Raw genomic sequence first — 23,713 nt, forward strand, 5'->3', positions numbered from 1 at the left:
GCCTCAGATTTCTAGGCGCTGGTATAGCAAAATAAATCGGTGTTTTCTATAGAGTAGGAAAAATGTTCTCTAAAAATGGATCCTTTAGCAGTGTTGTTCCACAATACCTTGTGAGGTCTGCGCCGGAGTTCCTGTGCGATGCTCTCAGCCTCCCGTACTTTGAGAGACACCAAGCTCACAAACGTCGTACTTTTAAATTGCTTTTTATTGAAATGTGGTACATTAGCAAACCCTAATAGGTATACACTATTAACATAATCGGCATATACCACGTAACTACGATACAGTGTTATACTTACATCGAAATATGTCACCAAGTCCCGCGGCTGTCAAGCTACCCTCTCGCAAGAGCCTGAGCGATGTGACGGTTGGCACGGCGTTGCGCCGCCGGACCCGTGGCAGCTGCTGCCGTTTTCAAGTTGTGTTCACACCGTGTTGTGCTGCCTTGCATCAAGCCAGCTGGATTAGACTTTTTGTTTTACATGCACGCAAATTGTGTGTTGGTTTTTTTTTCTGTTCGCTGCAGTGCGCCAGTCCCGAAGGCAGTCCCAAACCCTCTCTGCTGCCAGAATAAAATGACCCCGTTTTAGTGGATGCTGTGTATAGTTAGCCACGGTCTCAAATGGGTGATCCCAAATACACATGGTCCTACAGAGAGGCTTTTAGTGCTTTACAGCTACTTGGAGACTGCGGCAGGTCTGACCGGCTGAGCAGAGCTGCTGTCACCATCTCCCATTTACAGGACTAGTGCGACAGCTCCTACCGGCCCCGAGATTTCAGTCTAGACATACGGGGTGGAAAACATCTACCTGCGGACAGGGGATTTTCTTCCTGCAGCACCTTGCAGTGCAAGCACAGGTTTGGGCCGGCCGGGTGGCACTGGCTCGTGGTGCCCTTCGCCAAGCATCACATCGCGAAGGCAGACACTGCCTGGGATGTGCGAGGCTCTGTCAAAGCATATCAGGACTCTGCGTGCGTAACACTGCAAGTACAATTTAGGACAGGTCAGACAAACTTTATTCACCGTGACCACAGGGAGAGAGCATCCGGGCAGCATCTCCCCTGCAGCTGCAGAGACCCCACTTTGGTACTGCTTCAAAGAAAGGGGAGAGGGGAGGAAAAAATCATTCCAGTGTTAGCCCGGTGTCCACCCATGGGAGGGCTGGACTCCTTTCGTAGCTGGTTAACTGCTGGGTTTGGCAATACAGAGAGCTGGCTCAAGGTGGAGCCCGGGGTGGCACATCCAGTGTCAGTGGGGGCTGGAAGCAATCACAGCTAGCTCTTCGTCCAAAGGAATGTTCTCTTAGTGACAACAAACTCCTTAGCCAGACCTCGCAAATCTGAAACGTTCCTAACTGCACCAGCACAGTTCTGAAAGCATTATAGCTTCGCTGTAACGGCCCCAAAGACACCGAGATTAAATTTGGCTGGTTTTAGAGCACCACAGAGCATCAACTGTGTTTTGAACCCCAGAAGGTCCTGTGCTGGGGCATGGGAGCTGTGCCAAGCTGCGTTTGCTGCATGGTTCCCCCAGGCCAGCACAGGCAGGGCTCATACAGGCTGTAGTGCCTGGGACAGCCAGAGGGTCGCAGATCCAGGCACAGTGAGAACAAACCTGGCCACCAGCCGGAATGGATGGGGTTTGCCTTCTTGGGGGGATGCCAAGCCTTGGAGCATGTGGGAAGCAGCAAAAAAGCAAACGGTGCAGCAGAGCAAGGCGCAACGCCAACCCCAGGGCAGAGTCAAAAGCTGCTCGCCCCTGAGGGCACTGCTGCGGGAAGCTCGCAGCTCACTGCAGGCACTGCTGCAGGGGCCACTGGGCCTCCTGGGGAGGGATTTGGGGAGACAGGCGACGTCTCCTAGCAGGTTTTTGGGCGGTGAGATCCCCACCCCAGCTGTGCGACACTAACTCAAGGTACACCTCAGCCTTGCAACGAAATCACTCTGAATAGCTCCAACTTTTCACAAACCCCTCTATGCACTTCCAACTTTGCAGGAACATTTATACTCAATTATTAACCCTTTGGGGAAGGGACTATGTCTGGGCAACACTTTGTACCATCGGTCCCGTACACCTGGAGGCCGTGGACGTTTTTGTTGTACAAACAATAAACATCCAGCCGTCGCTGCACAACCCAAGGGTCCACCTCCATTCATCCTCACATCTCCATCAGGCAGGTGGATACAGGAGGGGGGGCACCACACTTTTCTTGATTATTTCCAAGATAGTTGAAGCAAAGCAGAAATGTGCAGTAGCCTAGAGAAGCCTGTCTCCCTCCTGACCTCCCCCCAGTCCAGTTAACTGGAGCACCTTCCCCTCCCTCACCCCCTTCCGTGCTCAGCCGGAGCCCAGCCTGCCCTCGCAGCAGCGCTCTGCAGTGCAGCAAGCCTGGCAGCGAAAGAAAAGCAGCGAAGGTATTTTTAAATATAACAACACGTATGCAAGCTGTCACGGCACAGCACGCGCTCTTCTGCATGGCTAGGGGCGGAAAATTAGGCCACACATGGATGTGCAACGGGGGGTGGAAAAGGAGCCAAAGCGTCACCTGTGAAGCTCGCTGGGGACCTCCGGGCTGGGAGCAGCGCGGCAGCTCCTGTACACACCGCTCCCTCGGTGTGTGCGGTGCCGTGCGACTTTCTTCGTTGTAAAACCGGATGGCTATTAGCTAAGCAACGTATTTATGTATTTTTAACAGCTTGGTCAATTCACGCCCCTGCTAACCGTGCCGCAGAGCCGCCCTAAGTGTCCGCTCAGCGCTGGTGCCCCCCATCCTCCTGCAGTTACGACCAAGCCTCGGCTCTGCCAGGCCTTCGCACTGCTTCACATCAGCGTCTTCAAGCAAAACAGATGTGCAGAAGTCTCACAGAACGGTCCTGAACAGATTTATTTAACTACCGTGTCCTCCTCTGGCTTATGTAGGATACCCGGCTATTCCTAACTCGTCCCCACGTGCCAAGGCAAGCATCCTAGAAGCAAGGGGGGGGCAGCGCAAACAGGCACCAGCACGTGAGCTTACTGTGGGGAGTAATCGTAAATGGCATTAAGTAAATTTTATCATGCTTCAAATTTAATATTTCATGTTAGCATTATAGGTAAAAAGCACACTTACAGTCTGTTTTTTTTACCATCGGTTATCCTCTAAGAACACAAGCAAACCTCCATTTTACAAACGTCTTATGGGAAACATGCAAAACTTCCGTAAAACAGGAGATGTGGGGTGGGGAAAGGGAAGGTGAGGTGCTAGGATTTAGTCAGCTTAGGGAAATACTTTGAGATAAAAGCATTTTTTGTATGTAGAAGTCATAAAATTAATGTTTTCTGGTAAAAACACTTTTTTTTTTTTAACCTTAAAAATCATTTTCCAAGTTACTGACACCTACAGTTCTTGGTAGATTGCCGTATATTTGACTTCTATGAAATGACTCAACCGTACACAGCACCACTGCAGCAGAACAAGAACAACAATGCTCATCAAGCTTATTTTTTTTAATATACTGATTAATATTAAAAGGAAAACCTCAGATGTAGCAGCACAGCCCAAAAAAATCACCCATGCTGCTGTGCTGCCTCTTTCCCATCCTAACTATGACTAAGTACAAGAGTGCCCGGTACGGCCTGTCCCAGCACGCGCGGAGGGATCAGTTGCTCGAACTGGCTTTTAACGTTTCCAGTGCTGCAAGATTTTCCAAATCCAGAACGTCAATTCTGATCGTCAGCTCCAGCTGCCTCTCCGCTCACTGACTCCACTCCAGCACTAACCCGGCTTTAGATTCCTGTGCCAGACCCCAAGTGTCCCGACCAGAGGCAAACCTTGCCCTCCGCCCCCATTAAAAGTTAGCTAGTTTGGGAATAAGCAGATTTAACAATACATAACTGACGTTATTTATTCATTTGCCTTTTGGGGCTTTGCATTTGCTAATGCTTATTTTGATTTCCATCAGCTTTCTGGCTGTTCTCCGTGACTCTGACACGCGGCGGGTGCGAAATGGCCGGTTCTGTTCAAACAAAAGAACCAAACCACCAAACCACCCCACGCTGACCAAAGCAAAGCAAAACAGGAAGCAGCGAGGGGGGAGACCTTCCGTGCCCGCACCTCCGGCGGTCGGAGGCTTGCGGAGCCGTCCCCAGGCAGCCCGGCAGCGCCGCCGGTCGGCAGCACCCATGGGTGCCAGCGCCGCGCTCAGCACGCGGCTCGCCTCGCAGGGTCGATGGTGCTTCCCCAAACGCCCCCTCGGAGCAGCGCGGGTGGGTTTCTGCCTTTTCTTCCCCTGCTTGCTGGGGTGCTGATGGTAAAGCTAGGGCTGAAAATACCCTGCCATGCGGCACGAGGCCGGGAGGCATCGCTCGGGCTCACCTCTTCCTGGGAAAAACGTGCCACGGGGAAGTCCTCTTGGTCTTGGGAACCCCCCGCAGCCGGCTGGCCCAGGACTTGCTGGGAGCCCCCATGCCCCCAGCATCCCGTCCCACCAAAACCCCACTCCAGCAGCTCCGTGTTGGGAGCTGCGGCACAACCCGCTGGCATCCCCAGCCGGTGCTACTTGATTTAACCGCAAACGCCCGCGTACAGCTTTCTGTAACCCGACCACAAACAAGCCCTGTAACACCCTCGAGCGACAGTGATTTTTCTTTCGGGTGCTTGTTTTCGGAAGCTCCCTGCCCGCCGCCACCTGGCAGATGCAATGATGGAAGCCGGGCTTGCTCAGCTGCTGCCTGCCGTATCCCAGCCCACGCATGACGGGTGCCACCGGGGGCTCTGCCCAGGCCTGGGGCGAGAAAAGCAACCGACCTGCACCAGGGCAAGAACCGGGCTGCCGCTTCCTGCCGCCTTCACACAGCCTCGCCGCTTGGCAGGGGAAAACGGGTGCTAAAGCTGTGCTCTGAAAAAGCTCGGGGCGTTAAGCGTATTTCTAGGGTTCGCTGAATCGCAATAAAAGTGCATGTGGTAAATGGAGATGTGGGTTTTACGAGAAAAAGCTCTCTAAACTTCACGCTGCCCATTCTTGAATTATCAGATTAAATAAAGCTGATGCACAGCAGCAGAAGTCAAGGCATGCTCTGCAAATAGGATCGTTTCCTCATTTTACAGAGCTGGGCTTTTCTTTTTCTCTTCAACATCTGTGCAAAAGACACAACTGAACCACACTTCAGGTAAGGATATATGTCAAGCAGACTGTTACACCATAAAAAGAAAAAACAAAGCAGGGGAATTTCCCCCACTTCTAGCAAAAGCTAACAAAATTAAAGCACGGAAGGGTATGTCTTACCTTTCTTTTTGGCTTACTGATTTCTCAGGTTTCCTATACAGAGTGAAGCTGTGTTTCACATTACAAGGACACAAATGCATTTCTACATCTACAGCAACTTAGACTGCAATGGAGAAAACGTCAACATCCATTAAACAGCCATGCATCGTCCAGAAGGAAACAGTGGAGCAGCAGCTCTCGCTTCTCTGCGTCTGCTCACCTGGGGAGCACCACGGACCGAACTCCAGAGGTTCTCCCTCGCGCTGTCCATCTCCGCGTTACTTTTCAGAAGCTTGAAAACAATCTTCGTTTCCCCACCGCTTCTGGCACACTCTGGTAAAAATGGATTTTCCTGCTGAGTCTCAAAGCGGTTGCTGCTTTCCTTTATTCTTCTGCTTTCTGCATTCACGTTATTGATGGCAGTGGGAAGGGGCACGGCTTAGAGAACGTGTTTGTTATTTAACTGTTGCAGATCTCAATGGGAGAATGGGATAAGAAGCTTACCTCTTTTCTTCTCTGTGTAGTGCCAACACGCTGGCTTTTAAAAATCTTAGAGAAAAGTTTGGTGGATTTTTTAACCTCCCCCAAAAAAAGTTAAGCGAGAAAGACAGCTAATTAGATTCTTGCATATTTCAAGAAGTCTAATGATTTTCAGGTAGATCAAGTGCTGGTTCTGTCAATGTCCTCTCTATAGAAAGAGACTCACTTGACTGGAGCACGTGAAAGGACCAAAAATATATTCTGTTAGGCCACTTTCCTCCTGCTTCAATAGAAATGGAGAAAAAAATGGAAGCATCAAGTTCCTTGAAATCTTTCTGCAAACGCAGGGCCTCTCTGCAGCTTTAACGTCAGACTGGCTTGCTATTGCCCGGGGGTGAGCGGGTTGTAGGAAACTCAATGCACTTGTAAAGGTCCCTCTCGGAAGGGGATATTTCACAGTAAGGTTATGGACTGACCGAGATATACGGAGTGCTTTTACCAGTCACTGGCCATCTCCTCTGCAACTAGTTCCCTTTCTGACGCTGCCCAACTATCCGGACGATTAACAAATGGAAACAGCAGACGCCTATTTAAGAGACGCATTCGCAGTACAAAACAAACTCTCAGGACCACCGCAAAGCCTCCTCTGCATCGTCGCGGCTGGGCCGACACAGCTCCCATGCTGTTACTCAGCCATTTCCATCAGACAACCTTGCTTGTGCACGCTCAGAGAAGCCACCCTCAGAAACCACCGCAGCTGGTCTTCATCTCTGCGATCTAGAAGGCGGGCTTGTGTTCTGGAAAAAGCAGCTCTTCTTCAGACAAAGGAGATCCATGGAAAGAGTACACAACAATAGGAATGAGAAATGAAAACAACGGAAAAAGGGCCAAGAAGGAATATGGATTCCTTTCAGGTTTTGTTCTCGTCATACATGTCCAAAGCGGGCTCGATTGTTGAGAATTCGCTCTCGTAGACCAGACTTCGCGGGGACAGAGAATTGCGATGAAAGAAGTGGCTGCCTACAAGAGGTAGAACAAAACCTTGTTAGGAACACACACGGACAACGTAAGAACCGAGCAAAGCATCCTCACGCATGGGTTCTGACCACAAATGCGGCACGTGTGGCCAGCAAGGCTGCCCACTTCATGCAAACCAGCAACAGGAGCATGGGACAGTCAGCAAAGGAGAGCTCAGAAGAGATCCCAGCCTGCACGCCCTCACCCTCTCGTGCAGGAAAGGGCACCTGGAAAATAAGCATTTATTTGGTACCGCCAGTCACTGAGCTGAAAGAGGCTCTGGTGGCCGGGCCAGCCCAGCTGCCTTCTCCTGTCACATCCCAGCTTGGGGTAAGGAACAGTAGCCACAAAAGCCTTGGACGAAGCCAGAGATCATTTCATGTAGGAGTTACCAGTTTAAACGTGCACGTCACAACCACCGTGTCCCTCTGAGGGCCTGGCCACGGGGTTGAGGCCCCACAACCTCAACCTGTGAGGTGCACCTCACCGTCGGCCCACCTCACCTTCGTCCCTCGGCCTTTGCACCATACATTCACCATTTCGGATCCCCCCCGAGGTGCTGCAGGGATTCGCCTCCCTCCACACCCTGCCAGTTCCAAGTGCTGCTTTACATATGCATGAACCCCACCGCAAATGGTGCTCCCAGATAAAACTGGTCAAGTCTGAGCAAGGCCGGGGCAGGCCCGAGTTTCGCACCGCGCCTTGCTGCTGATTTACGGCCTCATGAAGCAGGTTTTCCTCCAGAAAACCAGAAACCTTTGGTAGGTGCCCCATGTCCCACACAGTGCATGGCAGCAATCTTCTAGACAGAGGCACCCACGTATTTCCTTACACAGATCCCAAGAAACCCCAACCCTCTCTAACGTCGGCGATAGCAGCGATCCTTGAAGCACGCACGCTGAAGCGGCTGTTGACAGGGCCGGGAATGGCCGCTCAGCTCTCGTCTCGGCAGGAGTTCAGCCTGATGCTCCCGCAGCTCCTCAAGTCCACAGACGTGGTTTGCGAGGAGCCCAGCCCTGCTGGCGTACACCAGGTTTTCTCTGGAAACATCTATCAGATCAGGCCCTCGGCCAAAACATTTCATTACCTGGTTTCTCGATCCCAGCTGGGATTAGCTGGGATCAAGGCTGCTTAGATAACAATACACCAGGCATCCACGCCAGCCAAATTCGAGGCAACTGAAAAGCTTCCAAGTTCATCAGGAAGGCACTCAGCAGACCAAGATGCCTCCAGCTTCAGGCACCAGTAGAGTAAGAAGCTTAGGGGATTGCAGCTTTAGTCCTGATGGAATTTAGGTGCTTAAATCCTCCTTTCTTTGTCAAGTTTTGGGACAAGCCCATGCTGTTCTAAATCAAAGAGCTTACAGAAGGTACAAGGGAAGAATTCAGCTGCTACCGTCCTTGGCAGCTTTTCCTCCTTCCCTGCTCACCCAAAAGAGAGTCTCAGAAAAGAAAAAAAGCCATTGTTAAGATTAAAAAAGCCAAACAGCTAGAGTAGCAATCAAATGTGCAACGTGTCTCCTGCTGGTTTCCTAGCCATGCTCCAAACCTCTGCCTTCTACCCCTAAAAGCTACCGCAGAGATTCATTCTGCCATTCTCACTGAGAATTGGAAGCTCTCAAAGGTAATTAATTAATTTTTGACCTCACAGTTAACTGAAACAAGCAGTTTCATTGTATAGGAGCACATACGCAGGCATTTGGAGGAAGTGTATTATCGTGGCATATACTTTGCAGAAGCGGTCAGTAGTGTATCACGAACACCCACCTTCTGAATCTGAATCCTGTCCCAGACTTAAAGGTTTCTAGAACTGGACAGTGCTTAATTGAAAAAAAATATATTTTTTTGAACATTGACTTGGAACTATGACCTTCAGATGATACCAGTCTACCTTTAAACAACAACAGGAACAACAAAAAAACACAAAACAAACAAAAAACCCACCCTATTTTGGAATTGCAGTGGATAAAACTGATTTCAAAATTCTTCTGCACTGTGTTATGGGTCAGGATCATTTAACTTGTGATGAGTGAGTCTCAGCTCGCTGTTGAAATAAACCATGAGTATTGCATGTTTCATCTCCCTTTTCTCCACCCGCTGAAATGTTACACACTGCACAGCCAATGCTGAAACAAAACAAAGGGGATTCTAAAAGCTCGGTGCTGCTTTTGTTTTTATGACATGAAATTCAAACAAGGGCTTAGGAAGCAGACAGCCGAGGCAGTCATTTCCTCTGTGTGTAGGGAGACTTCCACTCTAACTGATTCCAGGGAGAGATTTAATCACAGGCACACAGGTCATCTGACAACCAACTTTTTAAATTAATCTGAAAAAAGGTACTGTATATCCAACACCTCCAAAATCCTATAGGGTGAATTTTCTGGCCTCTTGGCAAAAGAACTTTAGCCCCCCACTTCCAGGGAGGCTGCATGTTTTCATGCAGATACAGACTGCTTTGCTTTCATACCACTACTATGACACATCATTTGTCCTTTTTCTTAATGTCACGTCCCCCTCACCCCCTTTATTTTGAAAGCACCTGAATCATGTATTTTTTTTTCCAGAGAAAGTAATCTTATTACTCCTTTCACAAGGATTATGAGCATACTAGACAACATTTCTAAACATTTTTTTTTTAAACACATCTGCATACAACCTACCTACTTTCTCTTAGATAAAGGACACCGAAACAAAACACTCCTCCTTACTTAGTTTGTTAAATCAGATATAGATATTTTTAAGGCTTAGGCAGATTTTTTCCCATCTCCCACAGAAAAGCCCACCGGCAACAAACACATTGCTAACCCTCTGTGAGCAGGGACGTGCATTTCCAGGCATCACAAGGAGGGCAGGATAGGCAGGACACCAGAACATGCCAAGGCTACCACCAGCCTGCCCAGTGCTAAGCTTCCAGCTGCTGCTTGGTGCTTTTCCACGCGCGGACCTGCAGGTGCTCTGATAACCAGATCAGTATCACCACCCGCATTTACAGAGAGGGAAGCAGAGTCAGCAGGGCAAAGCGACCCAGCTCTGCTCATCTCGTAGCCAAATAGCAGGAGGTGAAGGAGAAGGCTCCGAACCCATCGCCCCACCAGCCAGCACTGCCACCCCTGCTTGCTGGCGGGGGGGCAGAGCGCAGGGGCTCAGGTCAGTTCTTGTTTGCAAGGAGCCAGGGGGAGTTCACACACTAGCACCTTCCCAGTGTGATTTCTTTTTTCTCTTAATGCAGAGAACTGCTAGTGTTTGCGTAAAAACACGGCATTAGTTTAAGGGACACATTTACTCAATAAATATAGTTTAAGGTCAGGTAGAAACATCCACAATTCCAAATTCAGCTTATGAACCCGCTCTTCCCATTTCACACTTTCCAAGATCAAGATTTATCCCTTAGGTATAAGAAACAAACGGGAAGTCTGCATTCAGTTTCAATAAATGAAAATTAATTCCTCAGTGCTCTCCACCACTCTTCTCTGTTGTATAGTTACAACGAACTTTTCAGATAACTTGAACTGAGTTTGAGAACAAGCCTGCTAGCCTGGAATTTAGCCCTCTGCCTACCATGGGATGCTACAGAAGCAGGCACAAAGGCCAGGAATTGCACCAGGCTTTGCTGTAGTGTTAGTTGGAAGCATCAGCTGGTGCTACCTTTCTATTTTAAAGTATTGTAACACCCTCAGAGTCGTTAATCAGGGCCACCCATGCCGTAAGCTCCAGTCCCTCCACATATCTGGCACAGCTATGTCTTAATGAGGAAATATGAAGCACTATCTCAATCTGTTTTATACACCCTGTTGGTTAAGGAACAGAGCAGGACTATTTCATAAAGCATCCTTTCCTCGAAACTAGCTGTCTAGCAAGCTACTGCCGCTCCCTCTTGAACTGTAACGCACAACACTGCTCCACCACCCCGGTCTTGCTCTCTTTGCAATGCCTGGGCAAAGGGACCACCCTCTCCTCTCATTACTATTACGACTAACTATGCATATATTATTCATCTTTTACACGTGGATACCTGAAAGCATAGCAGACAACAATAACTTTGGGAATTTCCGTCTTGTGTCTACCCAGTGTAAAAAAAAGTTAGTGAGCATCTTGTAATGGTGCAGTCCACCTTTGAACGTATTTATTTCATTAGCAGGTTAAGCTTACATCTCTAGCCTGACCTGCAGTTAACCTAGCAAATACTGTCTGTATTTGTTAACATTTGTGGAGATTGTTGTTAGAGGCTCGAAACATAATTTAAAAAATATGGCCCTAAGTTATTTAGATCCCTAAAGGAGGGAAATGCAGCAGAAGCCCTGCCAAGAACTTTGCTCCCAAGATCACTGAACTTCTCATCCTGCTGCTGGTCTGTAGAGAAAATGTGAACTGAAAATGTTTGTGGTGCCCTTCGCAGCTGGGTTACCACGCTGTTCAGGCTTTCCCTGCACATCCCTCCCAACTGCATTAAAACGCACTTAAGGATTTTCATTTCAGAAGGCAAGCACTAACAAACTCACCAATTATGCTACTGGTGTTGAGAAGTGGGTGAAAAAAATAGCCCTTTTATCTTGTAGCCTGTACCCTAAATTGTGCTCTGTCCTCATTCCTCCAGTTCTTTTTGGCAACAGTGCTCAGTTGACAAACATTTTTCCGAAGAAACAGCCTTCAGACACAGTATGTTTGAGGTTTTTCTGCTCGTAAGTACAATAGGGTTTTCCATTCTTTCCAAATACACTTACTGATCTATTGTTTTCATGTTTCTTTCAAAATTTCACAAGGACACAACAAAAAAATAATTCTATTAAACATATTGAAGCTATCACATACGTCATTTTTAATTATAAAAGTTGCCTTCTCAGCCAAAACCTACTGGACAGATAAGAATTAAGCAACTGTTTTAATGTAGACTCTGGCTGCGTTCCTAGATTCTAAAAGTGCCTATACATAAAATTAAATTTTCTATTTCCCAGTACATAAAAAAATTAAATTTTACAGTAAAATTGGTTCCCTCAATTCATTTAATTAAATTAGAAAGTATTAAGTTTCGAATATCTACATCTTGATACCAGAAAAACAAAACACCCCACCCCCAAAACTCAGAATAGGTTTTAACTTTATCAGTTACATTTTCCTTACCAATCGTTACCTTCACGTACCCATCTCATTAACTCAAATATCAGCATTTGGCTGTGAATCAGATATGCATGTTTTAACTGACTGTTGTGAAATTACTCATACACTGCTTGCATAAGAAAACTTGTGTGAAACAGCCTTAATGAGGACAGGAGATGAGAGAGGTTTTCCCCATGCCTCCCCACCAGTAAGACGACACAGCAAGAAGGGACATGTTTGCATAGAGTTTCTATATTACAGTAAAGACCATTATCAATCTTTCTTGTTCATGTTCTAAACTGAACACCAACTAACTCCACTGCTAATATGAAAGAAGGTTTCAATGATGACGGGGGGGGGAAGTGGTATCTTTTCACTTAGAATTGGGAAGGAAGAAACGGTTTAGATTAGCTTCACCTTTAACAGAAAAGGTGGGGTGAAAGTAACAGACAGAAAGTTTGTCTTGAGAAACAGATCAAACCACTGCGAACCTTCAGCAGTGACTGACCCTAAGACAGAAATCATACTGCAATGTTCCCAGTGCGGCACAGGAGTGTTATATGTTATATGAGGAGAACAGGAAAGAATGTTTTAATGTCATATCAAATCTCAGTCATACTCAATGCAAGCCTGGTATATACCAGAATGCTTGGCCCAGCTTCTTTCCCCGACCAAGCTGGCATGCAGCGATTGCTAATACTTGTTAGTCATTCCAGTGCTGGATAGCATCATAAGTGGAAATCTCACACAGTGTCGGTCTTGTTAGCACGGTGTCCCAAAATGAAAGGAGCAGAATACAGATCTGCAGAGATGGAATTATATAAAAGAAATGAAACACCTTACAAAATTTGCAAGAGGCTGTCAAACAACACTTACACGAAGTCCATGAAAAATAAAACTCAAAGAGTAAGATTTCATAATTAAAGTTCATTTATTTCTTCACTTTTTTTCCTTAATACAAAGCTTTGGCATCAGCAAATTTTATGAAAAAATAGAATGTACTAAATAAATGCTTGTGCTGCATGATCGATAAATGATGCATAAAAATAGGTGTCTCTCTCCAAGGCAATCGTCCGGAAAGCATTTCTTCAATACCATTCTGCTCTGTGGGGCAGAAAAAAAAAGTACAAATAGTTATCTTAAAGTTAATATTGCCAATACTTTAAAAAAAAGTTAGTGAGAAATGATTAATTATACAAGGCTAGAACATTAAAAGAGGTCAATACTCCTTACATCATTCTTACAGGTTCAGTAAAACTAACAGTACAGCCAGGGGTTTGAGCAAGTTTTGAGGAAACTCCATGTGCCAATGAAAACTTTCAGTGAAAACAGTACTTAGGCTTTTGGGACTTTAAAACACAGGTATGCAGTCATTTCTGGCCATTCCCTAGGAAACAAAGTGTGCCTTTTTTCTCCTTTAAATCACTACCTAAATCATTTAATAGTAACAGTCCATAAATATTATGAGACCAACAAGAGAAAGCAGTTGCTGCTTTATTATCACTTAGACAATGTTTAGTTTTATCAGGAACTGTTTAAAAAAACAAATTTGTGTATATACACACACAGATACGTATGCAGATAGATATGTATATACACAACTCCAGAACTATTGCTCTGAACAAGTATGTTTAAGCTATGGGAACGAGACTGAAAGAAAGGATCAGGACAAACTTTTAGGTTAGTTTTATTAAATATTTGGCACCTGTTACTTGCATCAGCGTATTACATGGCCTTATTCTTGCAAATGTCATTTTCTGGCATGAAAAAACCCTCAGCTTCCTCTTAAAACATCGTAACAGATGTAGGGTACGTCAGCATTGCTTTTTATATGGAGAAGCACAGCATAAAAAGCAGGTATGCTGTTATATTTAATGGAAATCACTGTGAGAGCTGCCATATAGTTGGCATGATATTCAGCACAGGAAGTGCTGTCTGGCACTGGCAAACATAAGGTTTCAGTGAAACAACAAGTTAGTGACATGCACACATATTCTGAACTGTCTAAAATGAGTAGTGGAACCTAGCAGCAGTTGGGGAGGCCACTTAAATCTCAAAGGATTCAGTCAAAAAGCTGTTAGGTTAAAGGCTACAACTAGATAGCTGTAGTTATTTATAGAAGCTTTTTTTTTTTTTAACAGCTCTGGTTTCTGCTATTACTAGTTTTCTTGAGTGTCTCAAGCATGTGTATACTCTTATTTTCATTCTTATCACTGTCGAAAGAAGCTCTCATTACAGCAGCATACTCTTTTCTATTAAGGGGGCATCACTGTGAAAACACTTCTCGGGAAGCCCTAACGCTGTGAAGCGGCTTGCCCTTTCAGTAAAAATAAACCAGAGCTGATTGAGCAACAGACAACAAAAAGAAGAGCTGCAATGGAAAGGAGAAATGCAATTCCTGTGAGTACCCACGTCTGGATGAACTACATGGATACTACACAGACTACAATTCCTTTGTCTTCTTCCTAACAATGTGGAAATGCCCAGGAACACAGATATTCCTGTTTCACATGGACACAACTCGTCTTGCTCCATGCTTTCCCAAGCTATTCTGCAGTGCGGATTAGCAGTGTTCAGCTACAGCTACGGTGCCCACTTGCACACAGTTAGTTGCAACTTCAAGATTTTGACATATGAGAAAAATAACCAGAATATTTGATTAGGCTATTCGAAGTTCTAAAACTTTCCTCCATTAAGCCCTTTTGGGATTAGCATCTGAAAAGAGGGGAAAAATGAAGATTTACAGATTAATAGTAAGCAGATTCCTGATAAACGAAACCTTGAAGACTTGAAGAACTTATTATAACCCTTTCCTGAAGATTAGCTTGAGATTGTCCAAAAATTTTACACTGTAGACTACTAGACATGTTTCCATCCTGTTGAGAAGGACACCTTATACTTTGAGGGCCAAAGTGTTAAAAAAAAAAAAAAGCTTAATCTCATCTCAAAAAAACAAAAAGTGTAAATTATGTTTATAAAGCTACATTTCCACGCTGTACAGGAGAGATAGCCTCTTTGAATGTATCTATATATCTATGTAATGAGTCCAGATGTTCTTTACATCTAAAAGGAAAATAACTAGATGTACCTAGCTAATGTATCTGCAGAACTGATTTATACTTGCCCACACACAGAACTATAAAAAAAAGACTGGAAGTCATGTGCTAGAGTAATTTCTTGTCCAGCCTGTCCGAAGGGAGGCAGTGGAGGTAGCCCACAAAAAGAACGCTTGGACATTTAAGTACTCCTCTGAATGCAATTCTTAAGCATATAAAAAGAAAGGTCAGAAGACTGGTCTGCTATATCCATATAAGATAGAAGAAATGGGATTTTATGCGTTGCTTATCTCTCTCCCTCTCCTATCTCCTATATCTAAAAAAACAAACTTTTTTATTTTCTGGAAGTGTGCCAACTAAAAAAAAATAATGTATTTTTTCATAATATGAAACAACTAAGAAATTGAGGTGGAAACTGTCAGAGGTGACTGATGGTAGTAATTTCTGTTTCTGCTAGGTGAATTTTGAACATGGGGATTTAATGACAAATCTAATGTTTACTTAAGACTATTGATCAAAAAACAGATATTTTTTTCTTTTCACCCTCCCATGTCTCCACTTTGCAAGATTTCCTCCAGACAATTCAGCTAAATATACATTAAGATGGAGTTTAGATTTTACCCAAGAACCTACTGTCAACAGACTTAAGATTTGAGAAAAGCAGGAAAGGCATTTGATATTTTGAAAAAAATGCAATTTTTTCCTTCTCTTATTCATGATATTTCTTGCCTGTGATACACACCCACCAGAAAGAAATAGAAACATCTAAATATTTACTTACTCATTAGCATTCAAGCTAGCTGTGGCTTTGATGATCATGTAGCAGAGTGTTAGGGCACTGAGGAGGCCAAAACTGGCAATAATAAACCATTCTTCTGTTGACAAAGGAAAGGGAGGAAATCACTCGTGGGAGAAGGCTTATGTCAAAGCGATGCCAATATTCCCCTCAAACACCACTGGCGGAAGGCAAGAGGCTTCTAAGCCATGACTGGCACCAGGAAGTGAAGCAGAAGGAGGTTAGCCACAGAGTTACTGACTGGAGAAGGCTAGCAAAGAAGAAGTGGAGAGAGGTGTGGAAAACAAGCATGGCACAACAACATTTCCTGGCTGAGCCCCAGGGTTAGTGATAAAGATTACTTAACAATGCAAAGTGAAATGCAGGAACAAGGGGAAATGTAATGAAAACTCCGTCCGCCCCCAAGTCAGGAGGACGACTGTCATGGTTGGTTTAGGTTTGCTGAGATGCATCTCTTCACATAAGCACACCCAATATACTTTCACACTTCATTTGCGTCTGAACACACACTCCCCTCCACCCCCTGGCTCTGAATAAATGCTATAGAGTTACTTTTGAAAACAAAAAAAAGATAGGATCGCTTATTCGACAGTAAAAACAAAACTAGAATTTTCCATTTAATAGACAGAAATACAACAGGAAAAATAATGTCAACATTAGTATATAAATACAGACATTAATAAAACAAAAATGACTACTAAAGAATGTCCACTATTCAAAGTTCTCTCCCTTTGTGATTAATTTGGCACATCGTAATAGATAGGATACAAACACTTTTGCTGAATATGGCTTTTGGTTTAACTCATATGCATCAAAGAATGCATGTGTCATCCACAAAACCTGAACATCTGAACAGCCTTTTCTAAAGCTTTATTTTATAAACACTGCCAGAATGAACTGTTGCTGATATTTCTCGTTTTATCTTGGAATCCCATCTGCACAAAATACATACACTACAGTTGGGAACAGACAGTAAGAACACCTTCTGTAAAACTAAGTAGTTAAAGTTTTTGCTGAACTACAGAGTTTTTCCACCCATGGCAAAGAAAAGAGCATACAAACGTATCTGATGTCTGTTCAATGCATCTAAGAATGTGGCGAGTTACATGTTGAACACTGCAGGACAACGTGAGTTACTGGTTTGGCAAAGAAACTAGATTTTTGTATTTGGATTTTTCCTTCTCAGATCAAGACGTTTCTGGATATGGGCTGTTTTTTGTGAGACGGTGTTCTTTTAGTAACACATTTACTTTGCTGCAGCATCTAAAGAGACGCTCTGTAATGGACTGTATCAATTACGCTGCTTCTTTCATCAGTGGCAAGCAGTGGCACTGACTTCAAATCTAGATTATAGATGCACGTAAGGAAAATACAAGGAGGAAATTAGACTGCATGAATTCTATTTTTGCAGTTCAGCCAGAAAAACAACCATTCATGCATCAAATTGAGACTCCACAGCATATGGAAAAATTATGCAATTCCACACATACTGCATTTGTTACAGCGCTATCACACATTAAAGCCCCCAGGTAAAATCCAGTGAGTGGACATTTCCCATGCTGTAAGCTTTTATACATAAGCAGTAGTACCTCAGGAACAGTTTTCTGAGGTCATTAACTGCTTCGACAACACTGAAATGTTGGTATATCAAATAAATATATATATGAATGCATATATATTTTAATTCACAAATTTTGTAAGGAAAAACATCTGCTAAGGGACCTCAGAATTCCAGTAGTAATGTTCACAGGGGAAAAAGTGTCCACAGATATGGTAATCAGCTAAAATGTTTATGTATGTATAAATTATTGCACATAAAGTATTCTGGAAAGGTAAATAACAGTTTTGGCAATCCAGCTTCCCATACTGGTCACCAAATACAGGAGGGTTACTTTGTCGCCCTTTTAGTTCATCCAGTGCTCTCTGCATGCAGCTCTAAATGGATATACTATTAATAATGAAAGCGTTGGCACTGCTGTCTGTTGAGTTCTCGGTTTCAATATGGAGCGTACACAGAGACACGGAGGTCACCTCTGTCTCTGCAGGGAGATCTTTTATCATGGCCCTGCAACACAGGGCAACAGCAAAACAAGTGCCGTGTACCAGGAAAGCCATAGAAGTGTAATGGAAGCCAAAGAGAACTTACTTGTCACAGCAATGTTGATCTCTCCTGACCTTGGGGTTAGCTCTCCGTCCTGTGGAAGCTGTGACATCCCAGAGGTGCGCAGGGGCTCCAGGCTGAGAGAGCTGTCGTTGGCAAAATCGCCCAGCGCTGATCGTCTGTTAGCTGGCTGGCTTCTGGTGAGCCTTTCCATGTCAAAGGCCACGTTATCTGTACACGGCACATTTGGCTGAAAGACAAAGCGATCCCACGTTAGAATGGTGAATATCCTACATGTAGCAAACCCATAAATTGAGCAAAATCGCACAAAGACTTGATTCAGCTGCTGTGGCTACCCTCAGATCATGCAGGAGAGAAACATGTGAGTTAACAAGTCCTGTCTGAAGTTGCTGCTTCAGTCCCCTTTAAAGAAGTGGAAAAAGAAGCATGAAATAATGTTAAAATTCAAGAAAGGGACTCAAAAATGCTTGCATCCTAGCCTGTGCCTGTAGAGTTGAGAATTGTCTACTATTTTCCTCTTATCTCTCTCCACTGAGAGAGCATTGCTCCTACCTGACAGATTTTTGTTTTTAAGTCATATAAGAAAGACAGGAAACCTTTTCTTTGAGGGTCTTCAAGTCTATTCCATTGTGAATTGGTCAGCAAAAGCAGCCCTCTGAGATCCTATAAGCCAAGAGTTGCTTAATACACAACTGAGGAAAACCTACTGGGCTCAGCCAGGGCACACTGGGCAGCTTTGGGTCATGACTTTCAATGTGTAAACAAACCTAAGTGTGTCTACAGGAGACCACAACATGAACAAGAGGTTTACAGTACTCTGTAACATAACTTACCTAACTCTGTAACTTAGTACTACAGTACTCTGTAACTCAAAAAGGAAGGTTGAGAGAACTTGAGAAAAAGTGAGAGTATAGAGAACATAGTAGACTTTCAATAGATTAAAAAAATGTTATAAGTGGAAACATAACAGAATATTCTCAATGAGCAACCAGGGAAAAGAACAAAAAGATAAACTTCATCAGCAAAGAAATTGGTTAAAAAAAAAAACAAACAAAACCCACACCCTTCTGACTAGGGGTACTGGAACACCCGACTCCCTTCCTCCCCTAGAATCATTCCCCATTCTCTGGGTCTCAGGTATAGAAGGAAGAAGAGCTTTTAAGATTTCAACTTACCACGATTCCCAGGGCCTTCAAAATGTTCAGTTTACACATCGGGCACGTACAGTGCTCATTAAGCCACGGATCCACACAGGCTTTGTGGAAAACATGCCTAGGAGAGCAGAGATGGCACATATACAACTTGCAAACCATTATATTCTATAATGAGAACTGCTTTAACACACTTCTAGATTGTTTCTTTAAGTCGGCAGAACAAATTCTAGAATTGTCAGTATTCTGTGCTAACTGCAGCAAAAAAAATCTAAAGCACTTACTGCCCGTTACTACTAGTTCACTAGGAAGACACGCTTAAAATGAGGATTCTTTTTTCCTTTTATTGTGGATATAAGTAAGCATTTTGGCAGAATAACTAGGGTAATTAAAGGCCTCATCATAACATTGCGTGAAGTCCCATCTCAATTTCTATGCAGAAGCTGGCCATGAATTAGGCAGAAAGATAGATCCACCAGAAGTCAATTTTATTAGAAAGGTAGTGCAACCAACACAGACACACTTAGGTTTGATTTTGTAAGTGCTTTTATAATTAGCATGTCTAAGTGAGAGAAGAAACGAGATTTTGAAAGGCTTTTTCCTACAATTTTTCTTGCTATCTGTAAGGAAAACGTGTTCTTTGTCATATGATGGTCATAGGAAACCAAAATCTTTCAAAGATAAAAAAGGGCAAAACGAGCTTTTATTTGCACAGCAGGGAATTCTGCACTACAGAAGAGTCTGAATTGCCACCTACACAGTTTACAAAATCTTAAATCACATATATGAATATAAACCAATATAAGACAAAAGGACTACGCAGAGACCACAACAACGTATCTAACTTAAAGGAATCACAGGAATTGTCATCCTTGCTTTTCAAAATGCAAAGAACTTTTCTGAGCATACTCAAGACAGAAATAGGTGTCATCAGATTTTCTACATGATATAGATTTAGCAAATGCTCATAACCACCCAGTCTGAATAACTGTCTATAAAAACCTATAAAGACCTTTCATTTCTAGCAGCACCGGCTCCAGAACAAAAAGCCAGGAAGACCAAGCAGACCCGAACAGGACATACGGGTGATCATGACAAAGATCAGCACTCATAAGAGCTGCTTAACCAGTGAAGAGCTGAGTCCTGAAATGCACAAATGAAGAGGTAGCAGCAGAACGAGGTGTTCCTGACATCTTTTCAAAGCATTAGCACAGGCTGTAAGAGGTCACGCATGCCTCCATAGCAGCATAAAGCTGAGATGCTCTGCCTCTCCTCCTTCCTCAGGTTATACTTGCTGCTCTGTCTCAGTAAGCTTATTGTGGCTTATTGTGGGGGTTTTAAAACCGAGACCAAATGATGCACGTTAACAGATAATTCTCCTTTAAAATTTCTGAAGTGACTTGAGAGTAAGCCCTCCTGAAATTGTAAATAAACATGGAAAAAGGCTGTACGTAATTATGGTTTGTCTACAGCTACTAAGGCTGATGGAGATTCTAAAGTATACCAACATTAAGTTTGTCAGCTACAACTATGTATCTTACCCACACTAAGTGAAGATGCATAGACTTAGGGTGTCATATAACCCACAGAAGATGCACGGGGAGCAAAAGAACCTTGCTTGGCTGTACTGCAGACATTGCAGGAATAAAGACTTGAAAAATGAACGTATTATTAGGCACGGAGGTATGCTGAAGCTGTAATTTGACAATGTAACAGCATTTAATGCATTTCTACTGCTCTTCGGAGAACAGCGTAACTTCTACCTTCCGGGGTGGTCTGATAAGAAGCACAGCAAGCAGACCCCTCTGTCCTACAGCGTACGTGCTCTGCTGAACACATCGGACTGCTTTGTCAAGCAAATTTAGCAATGCGTCCTTTAGCAATACAGCCGTCATGAAAAACAGGATATGTATACTGCTTACTGTTCAAGTAACTGTATGAAATACAAACTTCTACTGCTAATCATTCTTGGGACATTCCCTTTAATACAAAAAAGTAGGAAACTGTTTAGAAGTTCTGGGTGATAGAAAATGGTTTGAAATCTTCTGAAACACGTAATGATACTATTTTTCTATGTTAGACAAATTATGGCTTTTAGTTGCTTACGTTTCCTTTTAAAATTCTGAAGTCTGTTTTTTAAAGTAGGACTAACCTGAAAAATCTAATATTTTGGCAAAGAGCAGACATCAAGACTCCACAGAAGTATGAAAACAGCTTTAATATATCGTTATCAGCTAATCAGTGCTGTAGAAGCACTCAGCTCAAGTGAAGCAGGCTACTGGTATGGATGCCAACATGCATCCACTAAATATTACAAGTTATTTTAAAGTCATTAGCAGTTTGATATAGTTCAAATGCACCACAATAGTTCAACTACTTTGGTGACCTCTTCATTCTTTGCTTTTAGTTCCTAAACATTTTTGTGCCCTCAAAAACCTTCTCCATCTTCATATTTGTGTCACTTGTTCAATAAACAAGCTTTCCAAGACCAGAAATCCGATGATGCCCTAGGTCACAGCGGCGGATGACATTCCCCTAGGAGCTGTGCATGGGGGAGCCAAGTGTGACACAGCTTTTGCTGCTCGGGGCTGGAAGAAGCCCGGCCGGCAGCCAGTCTGGGAGCGCTGAAGGAGTCTCCCATGCGGGCATAACTCCAAACAGGTGACCTGCAGGTATTTTTCCACTCTGTCAGCATGCCCAAGCCTAGCGGCCTCCAGCTCGTAAAAAACACCATAACCCCAACTCTGTTGTGCAACACGGCTTCTGTGCAGCATTTCAGAGAAAAAGGGAACCAGAGAGCTCTTTCATTGGTGTAATGCCTCTGAATTAGCACATCCCACGGGGAGGAGGATTTGAAGGTTTTTACACGTTGCCCTAGGGCTCACTCCACTCACTGCCCCCAGCGCAGCAGCCCACCCCAGGGAGCTGAACAACGCGCTGCCTGCAGAGCAGCGCCTTTGGTCTTCTGGAGGTGGTCGCCCTGCTCAGCCCGGGGAGGCCAGCCGGGGTGCTCCCCACAAATACTTGGTATTGCTAGGGGGAGAGGGGCGGCCATCGCCAGCAGGTAGCAGAGAAAAGGGTGTGCGTGCATGTGGAAGCGCTGCAGTAAATGGAAAGGACAGCAGTAAGTGTCAATTTGCTCTGTTAAATAGCTACTTGCAGCAATACAGAATCAAAGAGATGTAATTCTGGCTTAGTCGCTTCTGCCACTTACCTCCGTTTTGCCCAGTGTGGGAAACATTCAGAATTTGGCTTAAAACTCATTTCTTAACGTACTCACTTAACATTCAGCCTTGCACTTTATTTTTTCTTAAATTTCAACTTCCACTGCTCTATCATCTTGCTGCACTTTGTAAAATGTTTGCTACTCCTTTAATTCTTCCTGCATTGTGATCTTCTTCCTTCCCAGGCCATTTTTCTGCCCTTTCCAATGTCATTCTCTGTGCTTTTCTCTACCTTTGCTGTCCCCTTCCCTTATCTTTCACTATCTTTCCTTCATACTACCCCTTTCCCGATTCCTCTTTACCCAGTCATCTCCTAGATGCAGCAGTGTGATGCTGAAATAAAAACTACTTGAATAAGAAAAATTGTCCACAAGGCTTTGGGATCTTTGGCTAGATTCCTTCTGACATTTGCTTACACTACTTATTTTTAACTTACATGATGACATTCACAAAAGACAACTGCTCTTCAGGCATCTAAGTCCAAGAACGAGGGCTGCCTTATCCACGTGCACAAAAAGCTAATTACGTCGATAAACTACTTGTACTGAACATAGCTCTCTCTGAATCACATCATTCTATGAATGATTGCAAATAATAAAGTTGCATTTCTATAATTTTCATTTTAGTTTTACTTCTAAATTGGCCATTATTTCCAACCTGCCACAAAACTTTGTTACAGTGTTTTTCAGTGTTTTTTTTTTTTTTTTTTTTTTTTTTTTTTTTTTTTTACAGAATGTTAGGTCTGCTCAGCAGACAGTATTTTGCCTGGTGTCTGTCTGTCCAAACCAGACTCCTCTCTATAGTGACGTAAAGTGACAGACCGTACTTAACTGGAGAGAAAAATTCTGGTACCAAAGGGTAACGCTACTTTTAAATTGATGAAAGCAGCAAGGATGTCATATGTCAGTGAATCCTACTGTCTAATGATTATAGCTTTCTCAAAAGGCACAGTAAGAAAGACTGCTAACCTTTCATTTGCTTCCTCTTGGTCGAGCCATTTTCTCCATGGTTTTCTTGCAATTTATTTTCTCATCGGTCTTAGAGACTCTCCTGTAGATTTTTTTTTTTATACTAACTTTACATGTTATACTAAAAGGAGAGGTTGAAATGTCAGGAAGTAGAAAGTGGTTAAATCTCCAAAAGAAGACTTGAGGAGAGGCACCTCAGTAGACTGAGAAGTTTCACACACAACTGAAATTTATCTGGCTCATCTCTGCAGGAACGGGTTGCTCCTTCACCCATTCAACAAGTATAAAAGTGTCTTGTGGAAATTTATCTATCCCAATGTTCCCAACTAGCCAAGATGGTTTTGCACTTAAAGCAGAACTGAAGCAGATGAAAAGGGAGATTTCAAAAAGAAAAGTAGAAAGTGAACATGAAAGTCATTATAGCACCTTTGGCAGGACTGTAGTCTGAGAGTTCAGTGGCCTTATATTCTTGTGAAAAACAGAAGAGAAAAGGATCTATGGAAAAGGCTTGATTCCTCCTTTTTGTGGGTGGATTGCCCTGGGGGAGGCTGTGTGGAGGTAG

At 43.9% G+C, this 23,713-nt stretch overlaps 1 protein-coding gene across 2 annotated transcripts in view; it reads right to left on the bottom strand.

Annotated features, from left to right (window-relative positions):
• Window positions 1-187: 187 nt before the first annotated feature.
• Window positions 188-23,713, bottom strand: part of RNF130 (ring finger protein 130) — a 53,106-nt gene continuing 29,580 nt past the window's right edge. Inside the window, exons 6-9 of one of the 2 annotated variants that reach the window (XM_080555120.1) lie at window positions 18,984-19,080; window positions 17,833-18,037; window positions 15,672-15,765; window positions 12,747-12,938 (exon numbers count right to left, since the gene is read on the bottom strand). In XM_080555120.1, the coding sequence (XP_080411246.1) occupies window positions 12,923-12,938; window positions 15,672-15,765; window positions 17,833-18,037; window positions 18,984-19,080 (412 nt within the window). In that variant the 3' untranslated portion in view covers window positions 12,747-12,922. Of the gene's footprint in view, window positions 6,745-12,746; window positions 12,939-15,671; window positions 15,766-17,832; window positions 18,038-18,983; window positions 19,081-23,713 lie in introns of those variants that run through there. The other variant, XM_080555121.1, reaches the window with a different exon arrangement.

Source organism: Anser brachyrhynchus, assembly GCF_964034855.1.
Source record: "Anser brachyrhynchus genome assembly, chromosome: 14".
In the NCBI taxonomy this organism is placed as follows: Eukaryota; Metazoa; Chordata; class Aves; order Anseriformes; family Anatidae; genus Anser; species Anser brachyrhynchus.